This window comes from Rhea pennata, chromosome 2 (assembly GCF_028389875.1).
Source record: "Rhea pennata isolate bPtePen1 chromosome 2, bPtePen1.pri, whole genome shotgun sequence".
Classification (NCBI taxonomy): Eukaryota; Metazoa; Chordata; class Aves; order Rheiformes; family Rheidae; genus Rhea; species Rhea pennata.
The window spans coordinates 49,674,386-49,691,990 of record NC_084664.1 but is presented as its reverse complement, the minus strand read 5'-3'; the positions used below and the strand labels follow the sequence as shown (position 1 = coordinate 49,691,990).

The 17,605-nt window shown below is 34.4% G+C and overlaps 1 protein-coding gene across 1 annotated transcript in view; it reads left to right on the top strand.

Annotated features, from left to right (window-relative positions):
* Positions 1-17,605, top strand: part of ULK4 (unc-51 like kinase 4) — a 233,585-nt gene that overhangs the window by 34,816 nt on the left and 181,164 nt on the right. Inside the window, exons 17-19 of the mRNA XM_062569461.1 lie at positions 3,726-3,833; positions 6,148-6,231; positions 15,196-15,357. Coding sequence (XP_062425445.1) covers positions 3,726-3,833; positions 6,148-6,231; positions 15,196-15,357 — 354 coding nt within the window. The remainder of the gene's footprint in view (positions 1-3,725; positions 3,834-6,147; positions 6,232-15,195; positions 15,358-17,605) is intronic.

Genomic DNA, 17,605 nt, shown 5'->3' with positions numbered 1-17,605 from the left:
AATGTATTTCATCACAAAAGGAATAGTAATTCTACGTAGCTATAGAAAGCAGATCTAATGAAGGAGAAAATGCTGTCATATAGTTGGCATTTATTGTAGAATTGTGCTTGAACCAAGCTGACTACTACTTTCTCATGCAGATATTTCGGCAGCTTAAAACCTGCTGATTTATTTATTGATTTACTTAAATACGAAAGTTAAGTTCTGTCTGGAATGGCAGAATATTTAAAGTTGTTGAATAATATCCGGAAAAATCTTCCGAAAACATTTAGTAAGCATAGCCTTATGTAAAAAGAAAATGAGAAAGTCAAAGTTTTAGTGGATATTTTTGCTTCATTTGAAGAATTATTTCTAGTTTTTATATTGTTTCTCTGTACAGAAATTGAGGTTTTGTTATGAAGCTGTTAATGAAGGAAAACCAAAAGGACATTGAGGATAAATTCTTTAGGGCCCTAAGGAAGAAAAAGTACTGCCAAATGTATTTGTAAACTGTATTAAAGAAAAGAAAAGAAACATTTTATGATTTTTAGGTAAGACTTGAATTTTTTTTTTTCCTGGGATGCCTGTTAAACTCTGAACTTCTGAATACTTTTCTACCATCTTATTCACCTTCCTTCACCTGTGTAAATACCCGTGCCATGCGATTTTCACAGAATTCTTTCTTGCAAGGTCTGTTTTCACAAATCGTTTTCTCTGAGCTTTTGAGACCTTTTATCAGTATTTTGTCTCTTTCAATCTAGATGCAAATAACAGTAAGATTGGAGTCAGGAATTTATCCTCTGGCTGCAAAAATGTTGACTTGCAAAAGAATAATTGGAATAATATTAGAATAATATTAACAAAGGATCTAGGATATAAGACTACTTATTTAGCAATTAACAGTTTTTATGTATTTGTGATCATAAAAAATAATAACCTTGTAACGAATGCAGTTCAAGTCCCACAAATAAAAAGCAACGTCTGTAAGTGGTTTTCTGATAAAGATCTCTAGAAAGGACATCTTGCAATAAATCTGAACTGATTTATAAGTTATAGTTCATAACCATTGAGATACTTCCTTCTGTCAGGGTGTTCAGATATTCTCAGCTGCAAGTCATGGGTGAAAATGAATTTCTTTTCAGATGTTTCAAAATTATATACATTTTTACTGAACCTCTCCCAGAAAACAATTCTTTTTTTTTCTTTTGCCTACCATATTGCTCAGTTGAAATAATTTATAAGTCCATATTATTTTACTGTGTTTGCTGTGTGTGGATAAAAACTTTTAATTATATTTTTATTTTTTACTGGTATATACTATATGTTCCAACAAGGATTTAATAGTATTTTGGATATTTTTGTCGGAGGCTGTATAATGACAAATTTCCCATCTGCTATGCAGTAAGAAGTAGCTGAAATGTATGTTTTGGCATTTATACATGGCTGGATGTGTTTGTATTTTATACAGACTTAAATCTATATTCAAAATCACAAAATAATTTTTTTAGCTTCTTGAAAAAACTCAAATAGATTTATTTCTTTTTTCAGCTACTTCTTGCTTAATGTCTAGATTGGACTATGTTTTGATAGGCCTCATTTATTTATTGATAACACACACAAAGTACAAAAGATTCTAGTAAAATGCATAAGACAAATTCACCATGTTTTTTTATGTGTAAATTGTGGAATCTAATTCGGTATTATGAACTGATTTGGTTCTGTTGTTCTGTGACTATTTTCTGGTGCATTCTGGATCACATTCCTTGTGATAAGAAAGTAGTGGAATGGTACCTGTCATGGCCTGTTCTTTAGAACTGAGAGACCAGTTGAGAAAAAGGAAGAATTTAGGCAAATAGGACTGTAAATGTTGAGTTCCCTGAGGTCAGTGCCTGTGGGCTGTGCTGTGTATACAGATAATACTCGCTCAAGCAGGGAGAGCACCAGAGTATTTTTATTTCAGGTAGTTATCTCTACCCTGTTGTTTAACCATATTTAAAAGTAGTTTTAAACTAAGACAGAGCAATAAAATGTATATTACTGTGATCCAGTTTTATTGTAGTTTGGTTGATTAGATAAGATAAATCTTTACTGTATTAACTTTTCTCTTTCTAATCAGATTTTGATAGCATTGTGACTATCTAAAACGTGGAGTTCCCAATGACTTTGGGGGAGGACTATTTTAGAGTTGGTCCTATTTAAAATACGTTTTATAGAAAAGCCTGTTGTTCTCTAGCAAAGAATAAACTAAACAGATGCGGTGTCTTAGTGATAGTGCTGATATGCATTTGCTGTTTAGAGGGGAAAGGAAGAGTTTATGAACAGAAGAATGAAATAAAATTCATGCTTCATTTGTTATGCTAAGGGAGCTCGTAATGTGATGGTTTCTATTGTCTTATTTTCTCTATCATATCATATCATAGTGAATTATGCAATAAGTATATTGTTATTTGCCTGAAGTATTTTTTTTTCTATTTATGTAGGTTAAGATATTTCACAGCAATGCTTTTGTTAACTCCTCTGGGGGTTGGGGGGAAGGGGGAAACAAACCCAAACTATAACATCATGCTTAACATTTACAGCAGTAATTAAAAAGTTGACATTTTCCAAAACCAGAATGATGCGTACAGTATTACTGTTTAGAAGTACATAACTCCAAATCTCACCTAGCATAGCATGGAAACTGTTGGAAACCACTGACTTCACAGGCAGTATCTGTTTACAGAGCTCATCTTTGCTGTATCTCTTAAGTCCTTTAAAAATATTGGACCTAAATCCTTCCTAACTCAAAGGGACTGTTTAAGGGACATAGGAAGCATGTTAAATACATGTTCAGTGAACAGTCTTTTTCCCTACTCTTGCAAGGCGTGAATGTTTTGGAGAGGACATGGAGACAGTTCCATCTCGCTTTAGTTAAAAGAGCAACTGGCAGGTCTGCTGTTAACAGGCTTGCTGCACATTGGCCCATATGTGGGAAAGCTATCTATCCATCCCAGCCAGTAGAGAGCGTGCTTTTCTATTTAGTTTATGGTACCGAAAAGGTCACTTGTTCTCTGGACTGAGTTCAATAGTAAACACTAGGCTAAAACCTTGTCCTACGTATGTATAGGGAGAATGGTTTCTTATTAGGTCATTTGCACAAGATAAACTAGAATTTCCTTTTTGCTCTTCATTTTTTTTCTCTCAATGTAAATAGTATATATTGTTTTTGCAAACAGAAAATCAGAGGTACAGAGAATGTAAATATGTCCAATGTTACACAGTGAATCACTGGTTAACTCACAGATCAGGAGACAAAACCTAAGTGTTCGTATCTCCCAATTTAATATCTAAACAAAAGGCAGCAGTGTGTGTGTGTGTGTGTGTTTGTGTGTTTGTTTGTGTTTTATAATCTGATGCTGAGAGGAATATTTAGATTTTTTGATATAAAAGAAGGAAGAGCAACTAGTCTTTCCTTCCTGGTGGGTCTGCTTCTGCTTTCCTGGAGGAAAGAGAAGAAGGGATAGCTGGCAATTGTCTCCAAGGCTCTTTCCATATTGCATTTTACTCTGTTCAGTGTGAGCTGTTTTGTAGTTAGTGTTATTTTTTCTTGTCCTTCCAAGTTTACTTTATCTTTTTAAATGGACGTGTTGTCTAATTAAAAAGTGTATGATTAAGATGGTGTTTCCAATAAATCTTATGTTACCTTTCACAGTATGTTTTGTCTGAGAAAAGATTACATGTATTGTTACATGATTTGTTTTTGTTAGGCAATCATCATTTTAACTGAACTAATCAGAGAGAACTTCAGGAATAGCAAATTGAAACAATGCTTTTTGCCAACACTTGGGGAGCTTCTTTACCTCATAGCCAGGCAGGTAAGACTATCAAGTGACCCCTTTAAATTCCGTTAATGTGTATGAATAAGATTTTTCCACGAAGAAGTAAATAAAAAGCAGTTGTTTTTGTTACTTATATCCTCAAGTGTATGAATTTTGAGAGTTTCTTGTCCGTGTATATTCTATGATACTTTTTTACTTTTTGAGGAGCTTGTTAACGCAGATATGTACTTCATCTAAAAGGAATTAAATTGCATTCTTTGAATAGAGAGTCTTGTTAACTCCATAAAACAGTAACTTCATCATCCACAATAACAACTGATGGCATCCAAGTGTTAGATCTAAGAGTTAGAACACCTTTACTAGAGACTTTGTTTAAAAATAGTGTGTATCAGGACAGCCTGTGATATCAATAAATGAATGTGTTTAGTTCATATTAGATATCATCCTGGCATGACTGAATTCACAATACAGTGGAAAAGGAAAAGAGATGATGCTGACTAATTTCAAATGGAGTTATGTTGATTTCTGACTAGAACTGATTATAAACCATTAAGCTAGGAGTAGTGAATGGTAGGAATTGAAGATGACAGCTCTTCTAAATGGCAACTTTCTTTCCCTTTATTTAAAGAGTAAGAAACTTTCTTTTATTTATTAGAAACTACGGTGTGTTCAAACAGAAAAAGGCTAACCCAGGACAGATGTTGAATGCAGTTGACTGCCCTCAAGTCCAGGCCTTTGCATTAACTGTATTCTTTCATTGGTCTAAATACTGTCGCATAAGTTGCCAGTCTGTGAGGTCGCTTAATAAAGGAATGAAAGAGTCTAGATAAAATGATCCTTTGCTGTCATAAACTCTGATGTTCTGTGCTTGTTTGCATATGAGATCTAATAACTAAGATTTGATACTCAGTCTCTGTGTTTGTCTTCTAAACAGAAGCCAAGAGTGATGCAGAAGTAGTGTGAATGGACCCTAGGGAGAATGCTTTTAAATATTGCCTTAAATGAAAACTTTCAAGTTTTATATAATATTTCTATTAATTTCCTGCTGGTTGTGTTAATAGGGTGCAGCATGTAAAGCTTAAGCAAAATTAACATGAGCAAAAAGTAGGGAGGTCCCCCAGTGTTTGGCAATATATGTTGATTTATTACATATATGAAACTCATTTTCCCTATTGATGTAAGTTACAAATAAAGTTTATATTTATTCTCAGTAAAGAAGGAAAACAAATTTTAGGAAGCAATTCAGTAATAGTCGTTCACCACTAACGTGTCATGCTTTGGTTAAATACCTGACCTTATCGCATCTTATTAGTGTAGGCCACTCGGAAATCAGAAAATTCAAAAAATATAATTTGTTTCTGCATCATTAATCCACTACCTTGTGCATCCTATGCCTTTTATATTAAACAGTTAATTAGAATGGTAAAATAATTTCCTAATATGATCAGTTCAATAAATGTACAATTTCTGAAGGAATGGTTGCTTATCATACTTTGTCAATTTGTTGAAACAAGCTACACATTTATTTTATGGCATATCATCTTATATACACTATTTTTCACTTTCTTTGCCAAATGAGGGAATTCTTTTGCTGTTGTTAATGTCTATGTATTAGCCTAAATACAGTGCTTTAATCAAATCTTCATTTGTTTAGCAAATCCAAATGTCCTCTTTTAAATCTGAAACATTGAGGGAGATGTGTATATGGGTGATGTGGAGTTCATTAACTTCAAACAGCAGAATCAAAATCCTGATTACACTAGCAGTGAATTAGCCCTTCTAACAGGGTGATTTCAAGGAAATATACAGAAGAATCTTGGGCTAGTATTGATTTGCATGGAAGATTATTCTATGTAGTAAGTTTTATTAAACATTTTACATTTCCCTGAATAACTTGAATACTTTTTTCCAAAGCGAATTTACATTTTTTTAGTGCACTGACAAAAGTAACTTTGTTTTGATGTAATTACATCACATTTAAAGAGAAGTATTATTCACTTCTAATAATCAGTTGTCTCTTTCTGAATTAATCAAAATGATCAAGAAGAGTGCAAGATCATGTCGTGTGTGTGAATTAGATGGAATCAATGAAAAACAGACATATTAGGTCAAATTCCATTATGGATCTTGTAGAATATTAAAAGAAGGCAATAAACATACTAATTTTTGTGCTGCACATGAAATAACATTAAATAGTAATAATGCCCTGGAGTTTAACATATTTTCTAGCACATGTTAGTTTGAAATATATATAATGTGAATCTTATTAAGAATCTGTTACCTATTTTTTGTGTGGGTGAGATTATTGTGATTTTTCCTTTAATCACTTGTGCTGCTGGCCTCATTGCAGGAGGAAAAAAAAGAGCACCCTAGAGAATGCTGGGTTGTTCCCTTGGCTGCTTACACGGTGCTAATGAGGTGTCTTCGGGAGGGGGTAAGGCTCTTTCATTGTCCTCAGTAGAATTCCTCCACTGTAATAACCCTTTAGGCATTGTGTGAGGATTGTAGCCTGCAGCACTGCAGTACCTTGTCAAGCAAGTATTGCTCTAGAATTTAAATAATAATGATGAGGCCATGACTTAAGTGGGAGAAGAATGCAAAACTGCAGTGTCGTTCTCTGTACAGTCAATGTTTGTGTTGCCGCTTAGGTTTTGGAAATTGTGTGGCAAATAAAAAATACTGCTAGTAAATGCTGAGTTTATTCGTACTGTTTTCGTTCGAGAAATGTTCTGACAATGTGTACTGTCTTCTTGAAATTTATAGTTTGTGCAGTTTATTTCTTAACAAGATTTACTTTCTACCTGGCAGGTGGCTGATACACAGGTTTTTAGGAACTGCACTGTTGTCTTATGGGATTATTGGTGCTCTTTTGAGGCCTGAAAGTAGTTACTATTTTTTTCCTGCTGCATGTGCTATGCTGTAGTCTTCATTTTCTTGGTGATAATTTAGGTATGTTAAAAGAAGGGAAGAAAAACATGCATATAATTCCAATTTGTAAGATGATAATGAACTGAGTAGAGTGTTGGCATTTACAGTTTGTTTGAGACCAGTTGACTTTATTTTTGCCCAAGGCAAAGCTAAAGGCAGAAAACATGATGGGAAATTGGTGGAGGTAGGGAAAGCAAGATAAACACCTCATTTTTTCCTTTTTTTTTCTGGGATTTTTGTTGCTTTTACAGATTGTGATTAATGGTGGAAGCCTCTAAATGCATTTCATCTTCAAAACTTCAGGTGATCAAGAACACACAACTGTGTGTATATTTCCAGCTCATAGTTACAATAAGATGCTATTCCAAGGCACGTTTGTGAGAAGCTATTTATTGCTATCTGTGAATATTCAGGATCTAGGAAGTGAATGAAAACATCTATAAGAAATCAATTTATTTCAGTACAATGAAGTAAATTCTTAATCATGAAACCAGTCAGAATTTTCTTAGTAATCTATCTTCACATAATTTTCTTGGGGGGGAAAAAAAACCCACACAATCCATTTTACTTGCAGCTGTTTGAAATAATACCTCTATAAATTTAAAGTTAACAAGCAAGTTAACCAAGCACAGTTGTGGATTTCTACAATTTCTGTTTGTGAAAATGCTAGAGGTTTGTAATAGAGTTGTTTTAAGTAGTAATGTTTGCATTAGCACAGTGCATATGTGCTAATACAAATTGCTCTGTCTGAATTGTAGCTGCCCCAAGGTCCTGAAACACCACTATGTGAAGAATCAAAAGTATACATAAAGTAACTCACAACATCTGGGAATGGAGAGAGAATCATACCATGAATTATTATTATCTTTTAAAATTTCTTTTGTTGCTTTTTGCTGCACTCATGTTGCAACCTTCTCTTTCTTCTGTGTATTCTTTACAAGCCATCTGTCTTTCTTGAAAAATGATGTGACAGCATCTGAAACTGGATGGTTAAGATTACATTAGTGTTAGGCAGCTGTTGGCAAGAGATTTTTATTTTTGAGAAAAATAAAAGATCAGCTGTAAAACAGACAAGCTTTGGTGCTAGGTGTTTAGGATGCAGGAGTGAAGGAGTAGAAGAGAAATGAATAAAGATGGGAAAAGTGACAGAGCAGGATTTGAAAATAATCAATTCAATTCATGGTAGTCCTTTTAAATATTTATTTGTATCTTCTGTTTCAAAGCATGTAGAAGTAAGACTATTGGAGTAGATGCATTCAAGATGATAATATATCAGTCTTTTCAGTCAGTGTTTCTCAGTATTTAATGAAAAGGAGATCTTACAGTCTTTAACAGCAAAAGTTAATAAAAAAATGACTTTGTGAATTTTATAAAAACGTCTGTACAGTGTTATGAGAATGACTTAAAATATAACCAAAAATCTTTCAGAAAAAATTCTTAACATATTTAAAGCTGTATAGTCAGGGAATAATTCAAATCAGAAGGAACCTCAAGAGGTCATCTAATCCAACCTCTTGCTCAAAGCAGGTCTGATCAGATCAGATTGCTCAGGGATGTATCTACCTGAATCTTGAACATCTCTAAGGATGGTGATCCCACAATTTCTCTGGACAACCTTCTCTAGAAGGGGGCCACCTTCATAATAACTTTTTGGCAACATGTAGTCAGAATTTCCTATGTTTCAACATGTGGCTGCTGTCTCTTGTCTCATGGCCATACACTTGTGATAAGATCTGGCTCTGCCTCCTCTGTATTCTCTAATCAGGTCGTTGTGATATCTTGCTTGTACCTTTTCTCAAAGCAGAACAGACCCAGCTTTCTCAGCCTCTCCTCATATGTTATGTGCTCCAGCCATCTGACCAACTTGATTCCTTCCTGTGATGAGGAGATGACTGGTGCTATGGACAAGGGAAGGGCAGTGGATATTGTATGCCTCAACTTTATCAAGGCTTTTAACACAGTCTCCCATATGCTCCTTAATGACCAGGGTGAACGGGATGAAGTGTATTCTCAGCAAGTTTGTGGGCAACATCAAATTTTGGAGTGAGGGTGCCATCAATATGCTGGACAGCAGGGCTGCTGTTCAGAAGGGCTTGGATGGGCTGGAGAAATGGGCTAACAAGAACCTCATGAACTTCAACAAGAGCATGTGCAAAGGTGTGCGTTTGCAATGGGTGCAGCAGCACGGGCTAGGGGCTGACTCCCTAGGAAGTAGCTTGGCAAAAAAAACTGGCCTGGGGATGCTGGTGGAGAGCTGAACATGAGCCAGCCGTGTACCCTGGCAGCAAAGAAGGGCAACAGCATCCTTAGTTGTATTAGCAAGAGTGTAGCCAGGAGGTCCAGTGAAGCGATCCTTCCTCTGTCTTCAGCACTGGAGAGACCACACCTGGCATTTTGTGTTCAGTTTTGGACTCCTCATACATAAGAGACAGTGACATGATAAAGTGAGTCCAGTAGAGCATCACCAGGAAAAAAAAATCCCTAATGTTCAGCATTATTTATTTCATTGCCAGGTATGTTTTGTTAAAGAGCAGTCTGCAGTTAACCTTCGTTGCCACCAGGGCACACTGCTGATTCGTGTTCAAGCTGCTCTCCCACTGGACCTCCAGATCCTTCTCTACCCTGCTGCTGTCTAGCCAGTTAGCTCCCACCTGTACAGCTGCATGAGGTTATTCTAGCCTACATACAAAATTTTGCATTTGTCTTCTTCGAATTTTGTGAGGTTTCTGTCTTCCCATTTCTCCAGCTTGAAATCCCTCTAGCATTAGCAATTAACAAATTAGAATTAAGTTTAAATAAATCATATATTGTTTTTAATTATTTTAAGCTTATTTAATAAAATTTTATCTCTCAATATGCTTTCTATGGTTAATATGTGTATGTGCTCTCTGTGTTCATGAAAATGTAAAACTGATTTTTTGGTAATCAACTTTGCATTACTGCACTGGGTTAAGTATGTGCATTATGAAATACTTCAATGTAACCTTTTATTGCCAATTAGAAAGTTTTATTTGATGTCACTAATAACAGTTTAAGAAAGTAAAACTAATTTACATTATTCAGTAGCATAGTTTACATAATCTTGAATTTCTTAAGATAAGTTGTCTGTTTTTCAATTCCATTAGGAATTACTCTGAAGTATACTTGGATCTCCAGAGTTCTAGTAATAGTTGTCTTTATCAGACCGTACCTACCCATGGAAACAGATTAACAGAGGCAGAAGAGAGTTGGAAAAGTGCTTGTGTCCCTTTTACTTGCCTGCAATGGAACAAAAAGTTCAGGAAGTGCACTTAGTGTCATTTTTGCATACCTTCTATACCTGAAAATCTAACAGTAACAAAAAGTATATAGATTAAAGGGCTTTTAAGACAGTAAACTAATAGGTTGGAAAATACTTTTGTCAGTAGGGGAGCAGAAGTTCATATTTGCTACACTTTTACACTGATAAATTGTGATGGAAGCTATTTTTGGTTCAGGTAAAGAACAGGCATGTTTGATGTTGCGTCAAAACAAGGAAATTGGTATACTCATAAATAAGTCAATGACGAGTCCAACTTGACATGTTTAGCTTTGGTATAATTTTCAGTCTGTCAGAATTCATGTGATATTATTGAAACCTTTGTCTACTAGCTTTTTACAACAACTTTTTCCAGCAGTATGACACAATTCCTGATACAAGCATTGGTATTTGTGTCCAAGTTCAACTTCTAAATGTTTGTATGTAGTCACTACAGCAAGGTCCTGATTTCTACAGTTAAGGCACTTAGTTCCTATAGCATTAAAAGTAAGATTATTTGATATATACATTCTCAGAAGAGAGGCTTCTGAAGATTTTTCAGGGCTTTCTTTTGCTGAAGTTTGTCTCCCTGCTGTCACGGTCTATCAATGTTCTTAGGTTATGTAGTCATTTTCTTTCCGTAAGAGTATTCCTATTTAATATTAATGACATAATGCTGATGTAGCTGCCCTTTTCCTTTCATCTATTTTACTTAGTTTATTCAAAACACCTTTGCTAAAGTTACCCTTTTCTGCTTCACTCTAAATGTATTATCCCTTCTTGTTTGAATCACATTGTTGGCTCTGCATATATTTCTTGCTTTTCATTGTCATATTTAAGGTTCAACTTAATCTTAACTCAGTGAAATCTCAGCTTTAGTTTCTCCTTTGGATTTTCCCCTCTTCACACTTTAATCATCTCACCTTTCTGCTTCCACTTTTTTCTTGAACTCTCAACTTGTATTACTTCCACAATATATTTGCATGGGTAAATTAATATATACAGCTATAGCTAATAAACTATATCTGGCTTTTAGAATCTGCACAATCCTCTCATGTGAAAGCATGGCACCTGGAGAGTGTATTTTAATCAGAAATGATGAGTGAGGTTACAAACTGCTGTCTTCTGTCTCTTTGATATTTATTTTTCAAGGTACCATATAAGCAAGATTGTTAATAAATTACAGCTTGCCAGTAGGTTACAGTACAAAATTCCATCTTAGCGAAGAAACAACATAAAAATCAGAAGTTTTTGGTTCTGAACTCTTTAACAATAGAAGATAGTTAAAAAAATTGGTTAATATTTAATATAAGGCAATATAGTCAGAAGATAGAAATCCTTGTGCAAAATAAGTAGTGAATAACACCTCTGTAAAGTTTGTACACTAACAGATTTTTTTTTTCTCTTAGATTTGAGCCTAATTTTTCCTTTTCTTTCTTCTATTTGATAGTTAGATTGTCTTAGTGGTAAGTTTTTGTAGAAGGACTTAAGCACAATACAAAAGAGTGACTTAAAAGGGACATTTCTGTTTTGATAGCCAATGTTATTGCTCCTATTCACCTAAGGAAACTCTCAATACTACTGGAACATTTGTTACACATAGGTTGGTGAGTGTTAGAGGTATAAGGTTCCAGTTTGGCTCCTGTAGCAGACTTTGCATCTGTACAGGTCTTTACCTAGAAGGTATGTTCTTAGTCAGAACAGTGCCTTTACAGTGAGTTTGGAGAAGAAAGGAGAAGAGAATAATATTATGACAATTTTCTCGGAAAGTGCAGGACAATCTTTCCTATAAAATCATTCACATTCAGATTTCTGTTTCTTCTTTAGATCCCTAGCTTACTCAGAATTATTTATTTTTTTCTACGAAAGGAATTTTAAAATGTATTTCTATATGTTTGTTCTTCTTTGGGAAGGATTCATATTGCAAATTATAGTCAAATGAGATCTGATTCTTATAATCATGACTGCTTAGAATCGTACAGGTTTATTTCATTAAGTTATGTTTGTATTTTCATTCTGTCTGTCTTTTTAGATTAAAAACTATACGGAAGTCAATTTAGAATATTGATGGACTACTGTCTTATTTCCTAAATTTTTCAGTCTACTACTCAAATGTTTCTTTATAAGTCTTATGCTCTATCTCAAGCATATGTATATATACACACTATAGCATGCAAAGGTCATAAAATGCTCTATGCTCAAGGTTTAAAGGATATTAGGATATTTTTATATAGTATGTTCTTTAAGGTAATGACTGTATCTTCAGTGCCTCTAAAATCTGTCCTACACTGTTAGCTCTTCCACAATCAAAAAGAGTATCAAGTAGATCATTATTTCCAAAAAATGAAAGTAGATATGTTGGTAATTTTGGTTTGCTTATTTTCTTTTGAATAGAAAGACTTCATTAAAAGAAGTTTTCCTTTAACAGTTTACATCTATTTACCCTTTTGGTATCTGATTTCTGTCTTACAGCTCACTTTCACTAAACATCTGTGACTCTAATCAAGAACAGAGTTATTTGTTAGTTGTTAAACATTACTGAAAGTTAGGAGCTTTAAGTGCATTTTGCAAAACTAGTTGAAATCTAAAAATAGAGAAAGTAGAGTACATACTTCTTGATACAGTTCTATTAATAAATAGGTTTAGGTTTAACACAGTTCATGATATGGATAGAGGTTAACTGTTACATGGAAGCTCTTTACTTGTATCTTGAAGATCCAGTTCTTTCCACTAACATGGCTTATATACTGGTAACATGACAGGATGACTCTTCTAGTTAAGAGGCCAAATATTAGTTTAGCTCAGGCTTCTCTTCCAGAGAAGAATTAAGCAGAAAATAGTACAAGTCTTGTTACTTGGACAGTGCTCAGGAATAGATCCCAGAGGGACTAAAACAGACATCTCAGGTAGCAGTAAATGGAATTACTCAGACAACTTCATTGAGTTTATAGAGCACTGTGATGATACATGACCCCTTTTTTCTATTCAAGATAGTAGAGTGACTGGCATCTGGCACGGGTTATAACTCAGCAGCAGCAGAAAAGAACATGATAGAACACATATTCAGCACCAAATTTTGTTAAGAAAAGTTAGAACTACATCAGGAGATCCATTAGCATTTGTAATAACCATTATCTGCTGCATAAAGCTTTTGTTATGGTTAGTTTATGGGATTTTAGTGTATTTAGTAAGTGTTGCTGACTGTTCAAAGCAGCAATGGATCTCCAGTTAGTGTTCCTAGTAATTGTTTAGCATGTAAAGGAGACTTAACTTGAATATGAACGTTTCAATTATGGAGTGGATTTTAAATGCTTATAGTTGATAAATCTATGCATTTTTAACTTGTGCAAAATACAGACTGAAATTCAGAAGTATATTTCACTGAAAAAGATTAAAAATTAATATTATTTATAAGAAGTTTTGAGACACCTAATTTTGGTAAACATATCTATGTATCTAGGTTGTTAACAGATTGAAATGATGCAATATCTTGCAGTAATAAAAACTTCAGAAACCCAGGAACAGAACTTTTTTTGTTTTCATAGCTATAAATCTAAGGAAGACCACAGAAATCAGTAGAGTTTTATAACAGAGGGTAACACTTTTAAATGGGGATTGGCTTTGGCATCCCTCTTAAGAGTTTTGAGCAGAGCTGCAGGTTTTTTGAAGGAACAGGAAGGGCTAGCATGAAAATTAGTATAAATAAAGCTTTTTTGACAGCAATACACTAGAGTTTCTGAACATTTCTACATCGATGTAGTTTGGCCATTTAGCTGTCATTTAGACATTTAAAGCACTTAAGTCAGCAAAAAGAAGAGTTGATATAGAATGAATTTTAAATGAAACGAATGTTCTCCACTTCTTTTTTTGTACTTTTTTATTGCTTTCTGTAAGGTTTCATTATTATTGCTCACAGTTGTTGGTGGTTCTGATTGTGAAGATAAATGTCAGAAATCCAAAGGGTAGTGGGATAATGTGGAGATTAGTAGAAGAAAGAAATCAGTTAGATACTGTGATGAATTATTTGTGAAACCAAACTATGAGGTAACTTGACAAATTAAATTGATTGTCCTTCTTATGTTAAAAATTCACTCTTGCTGAACTCGTGGATACATTTAAGTCATTGTTGAAAGACATTACTTATTCATAGTTGCAGATAGAAATAAGGTGAGGTAATGCACAGCCAAAAAAGACCAGCAATGAAGCTTCCATTTCTGCTAAGGTGAAGATATCACACGCTCGGATTTTAAGTATTAAACTGAACTTCCATTGGAGTCAGCAACAGTTTTCTTGAGAAGAAACTACTGCTGTATATATCCATGATATGCTGATGGCTCATCATTATTCTGACATGGTTTTTTTTTTGTTCCATGATGGCATTATAGTTTGCAAAGTAGTATGTAGAATTAGAGTAGAAATTAAAGATACATGTATGGACTATATGTAGTCTGGATGAATAAGTTTATATTTTCTAATAGAATCATTTGATGACTTCCAACAATTTTTTTGCAGCTAAAAAGATTTGATTAGCATTAAAAAAGCACAACAAAGAGTTGAGAATCTGTTAAGGGAATTTAGGAATTCCTGTAGTAAGTGGCACCCAAAGATTTGTCTTAGACATTGGTCAAGACTGTACTTCCAAAGAGGAAGAAAAGGAAATTACAGGATAACCTGACTTGCAAGAATGCTTTTTCTTTATTCCCAGGGGTTGTTTTGGGTAAGAAGAGTTTAATTTCTTTAGTTTTGTTTTTCCTTACATAACTCTGTCTCATTTATAATCATCCTATTCAAAGCCTATTGTAGTGATATATGCTAGTAAACAGATATCTGTTCACAAAGCACTGATCATAGAACACCTGTGACATAATAACACCTTTTCATTTTTAGTGATTGCATTTACTGCAGGCTTATCATTTGGAGTTGAAAAATTTTGTATTAAATTATATTTCTATTAATTGTTGTCTTTTGCAATAGAATACAAAATGGTGGCGGAATAGGATTAGTAAATGTAATTTGCTCAGAAATAGTTGAGGGCTCTTGTGAAATTATTTTTCCAAGCTTTAAATAAAATTAAGAAGCCACTCCAAGACAGTGTACAGTGAATAAAAGTTAGGTGTAGTAATTAGTTTAAAAACAAGTCAGAAACATTAAAAATGTTTGCATATAAGGTTTCCTTTCCAATTACCCCTCTAGGAAGAGCGTATTGTGAACCATTTAGCAGCTAAAATCATTGAAAATGTTTGCACTACTCTTTCTTGCCATGCCCAAGGATTTATTACAGCAGAAATTGGACCTGTGTTGTGGTACCTCTTCATGCATTCTACAGTAGATTCCCTGAAGATAACTGCTGTTTCGGTAAGAAATTTTCTTTCATAGTATTGACATGTTTTAGGTATTATTTTAAGTTATTTTGTATGGAAATTGAAATGTTTTTGAGCATTTTTGTGTATGCATGTTTATATTTCATATTACATTAAAATACATTTACATATATTTTAGAGTTGAAAATTCAACATTTTAGATTTCAGAATTTGTTATTTGAGATGTTTTTTCTTAATGTTAATTCAATAAGAATAGAATAATAGTACCTATTCAAAGATGGCTACAAGGTAGTTCTAGGGGATGTGCCAAAGTTAATTGGCTTGTAGCATTTTGATATCATATTGTTATATTTCTCTGTGGCAATATCTTGTAAATAGTACACTACCCTTGTTCATATTCATCTACCTTCACTGAGAAAACCTGTAACAGAGACCGACCTAATGTATCTTCTAGTGTTGAAAACAAACATAGGACAAAGTCCTTGCAAGTTCATTACTGCCTTAAGCATATGCTTTCTTATGCTGCTGACTGTGACTAGTGTTTGAAACGCTCAATCTTTCAAGGAATCAACAAAATTCTTGCAAAATTCAAATTTCTCTTTTGAAATGTTGTGTCTTATTTGAGGAGTGGTTATTATTTTTATTACAGACAGCCTTAGATGCATCTGAAATCATTAGGTTCTATACAATTGTCAGGTCTTGTCTCTGCCATGAAGAGTTTTTAAGTTAATATAGGATGATAATAAGACAAACAAAGGACTATGATGTGAGCACAAGGTTTGGAACAAAGAAATTATTCTCTGTGAGGTAGACAGTCTTTGGCAATATCTTTGCTACTAGATCGTAGCTCTTTATTTTTCTTTCTTTCTATTTATCCTGAATTTCTCCTCCTGTTTCTCTGCTATTCACTTGAAGAATGTTTCATCATTTAGCATTCCCTTGATTCTTACACCAGCCTTTCAGATCTGCTCTTCTTTTAGAGGCCATTTGGACAGTTATACCTATTGCCTGTGCCACGCTAAATAGCATATCCCAGGGAAACCGTTTATTTGAATTGCATTCAGTCATTGAACAAAGATCACCAGAGGAAATGTTATTGTCTTTCCCCTCCCTCCTCCTTGAAAAATCAGGTTCTTCTTAGAAAATATAGTATGCTTGTGATATGCAAGAGCCACTTTCTGCTAAGTAAGATGTAGAAGTTATACATTTGATTCTCAGAAGACTCTCATCGTCAGTACATCGTTACACCTTTGTACAGCAGTGGGCTCAGAGATCAGTGCCATAAGGTTTCACACTTCTCTTTGCCCTGAGATGAGGCTTCTGTGATGGTAGGAGAAGAAAGTGTTCTCATCTGTCCCTCCCTAACCCTCAGTGTCTTCTGAAATCCCAGATCGTTACATCTTCCCAAGGCTGTGAGGTTGAGAAATGTTATCTTTGTCAGAATATTCATGCTATGGTAGTCAGCCTATCTTAAGCACTGTTGGAGTTGCCTTGTTTTACTTAACTTCTGATAAGAAGAAAGTCTTTACACATCTTACCTGGAAGGCAGGAGTAATGTCTAAGAAGAAGGCAAAACCTGAACACGTAAATATGGCCTAATTGACCATTATATTTTATTTTTTAACGTTTTTTAGATCTGTTGACAGCTACCAAAGCTTGTTTATTAGTTTGCTGCTTCCAAGTGAGGAAGCTAAAAGCATCATATATATTGGGTTACTCAGTTCTTCCTGTCTTGTAATTGCAGCTGTGATAGAGCAAACTGATTTGGATGGGCTTTCTTAATGTTAAATGCAATGTTATGTATAGTAAGAAAGCATATTTATGTTATGTATTTCAAAACTGAATCATTTGGCACTTATGGGTTAGTAAACTCATAAGCCTTGCAATTGTATTGCCCATTTTGTGAACCTCTTAGCCTTTTACTCCCCCCCTCCTTTTATTTTCTTTTCAATGCAAAATTCAAAGGCATTGTTGACAAAGCTTATCAGTTCTCAAGGACTACCCTACCAGCCCTTTTACTTATGACATATATTAGGATAAAGCTCTGGTTTTTTAGAGGTCATGATAGCTGCAATTACCAGGATTCCCTAAGGAAACTCAGCTGATTGCTGAGATGCCCTTTCAATGGGGGAGTTTTTAATTGAATTGAAAAAGATGTGGGGTTTTTTTCCCCTCCCCCCATCATTCTCTTAATATTTGTCTGTCAAACCCAGGTTCCTGCGCAGTGCATGCATTAGGCCAACTTTTGGAAGAGACTGTCAGGTTGTGTGTGCACATTGAAT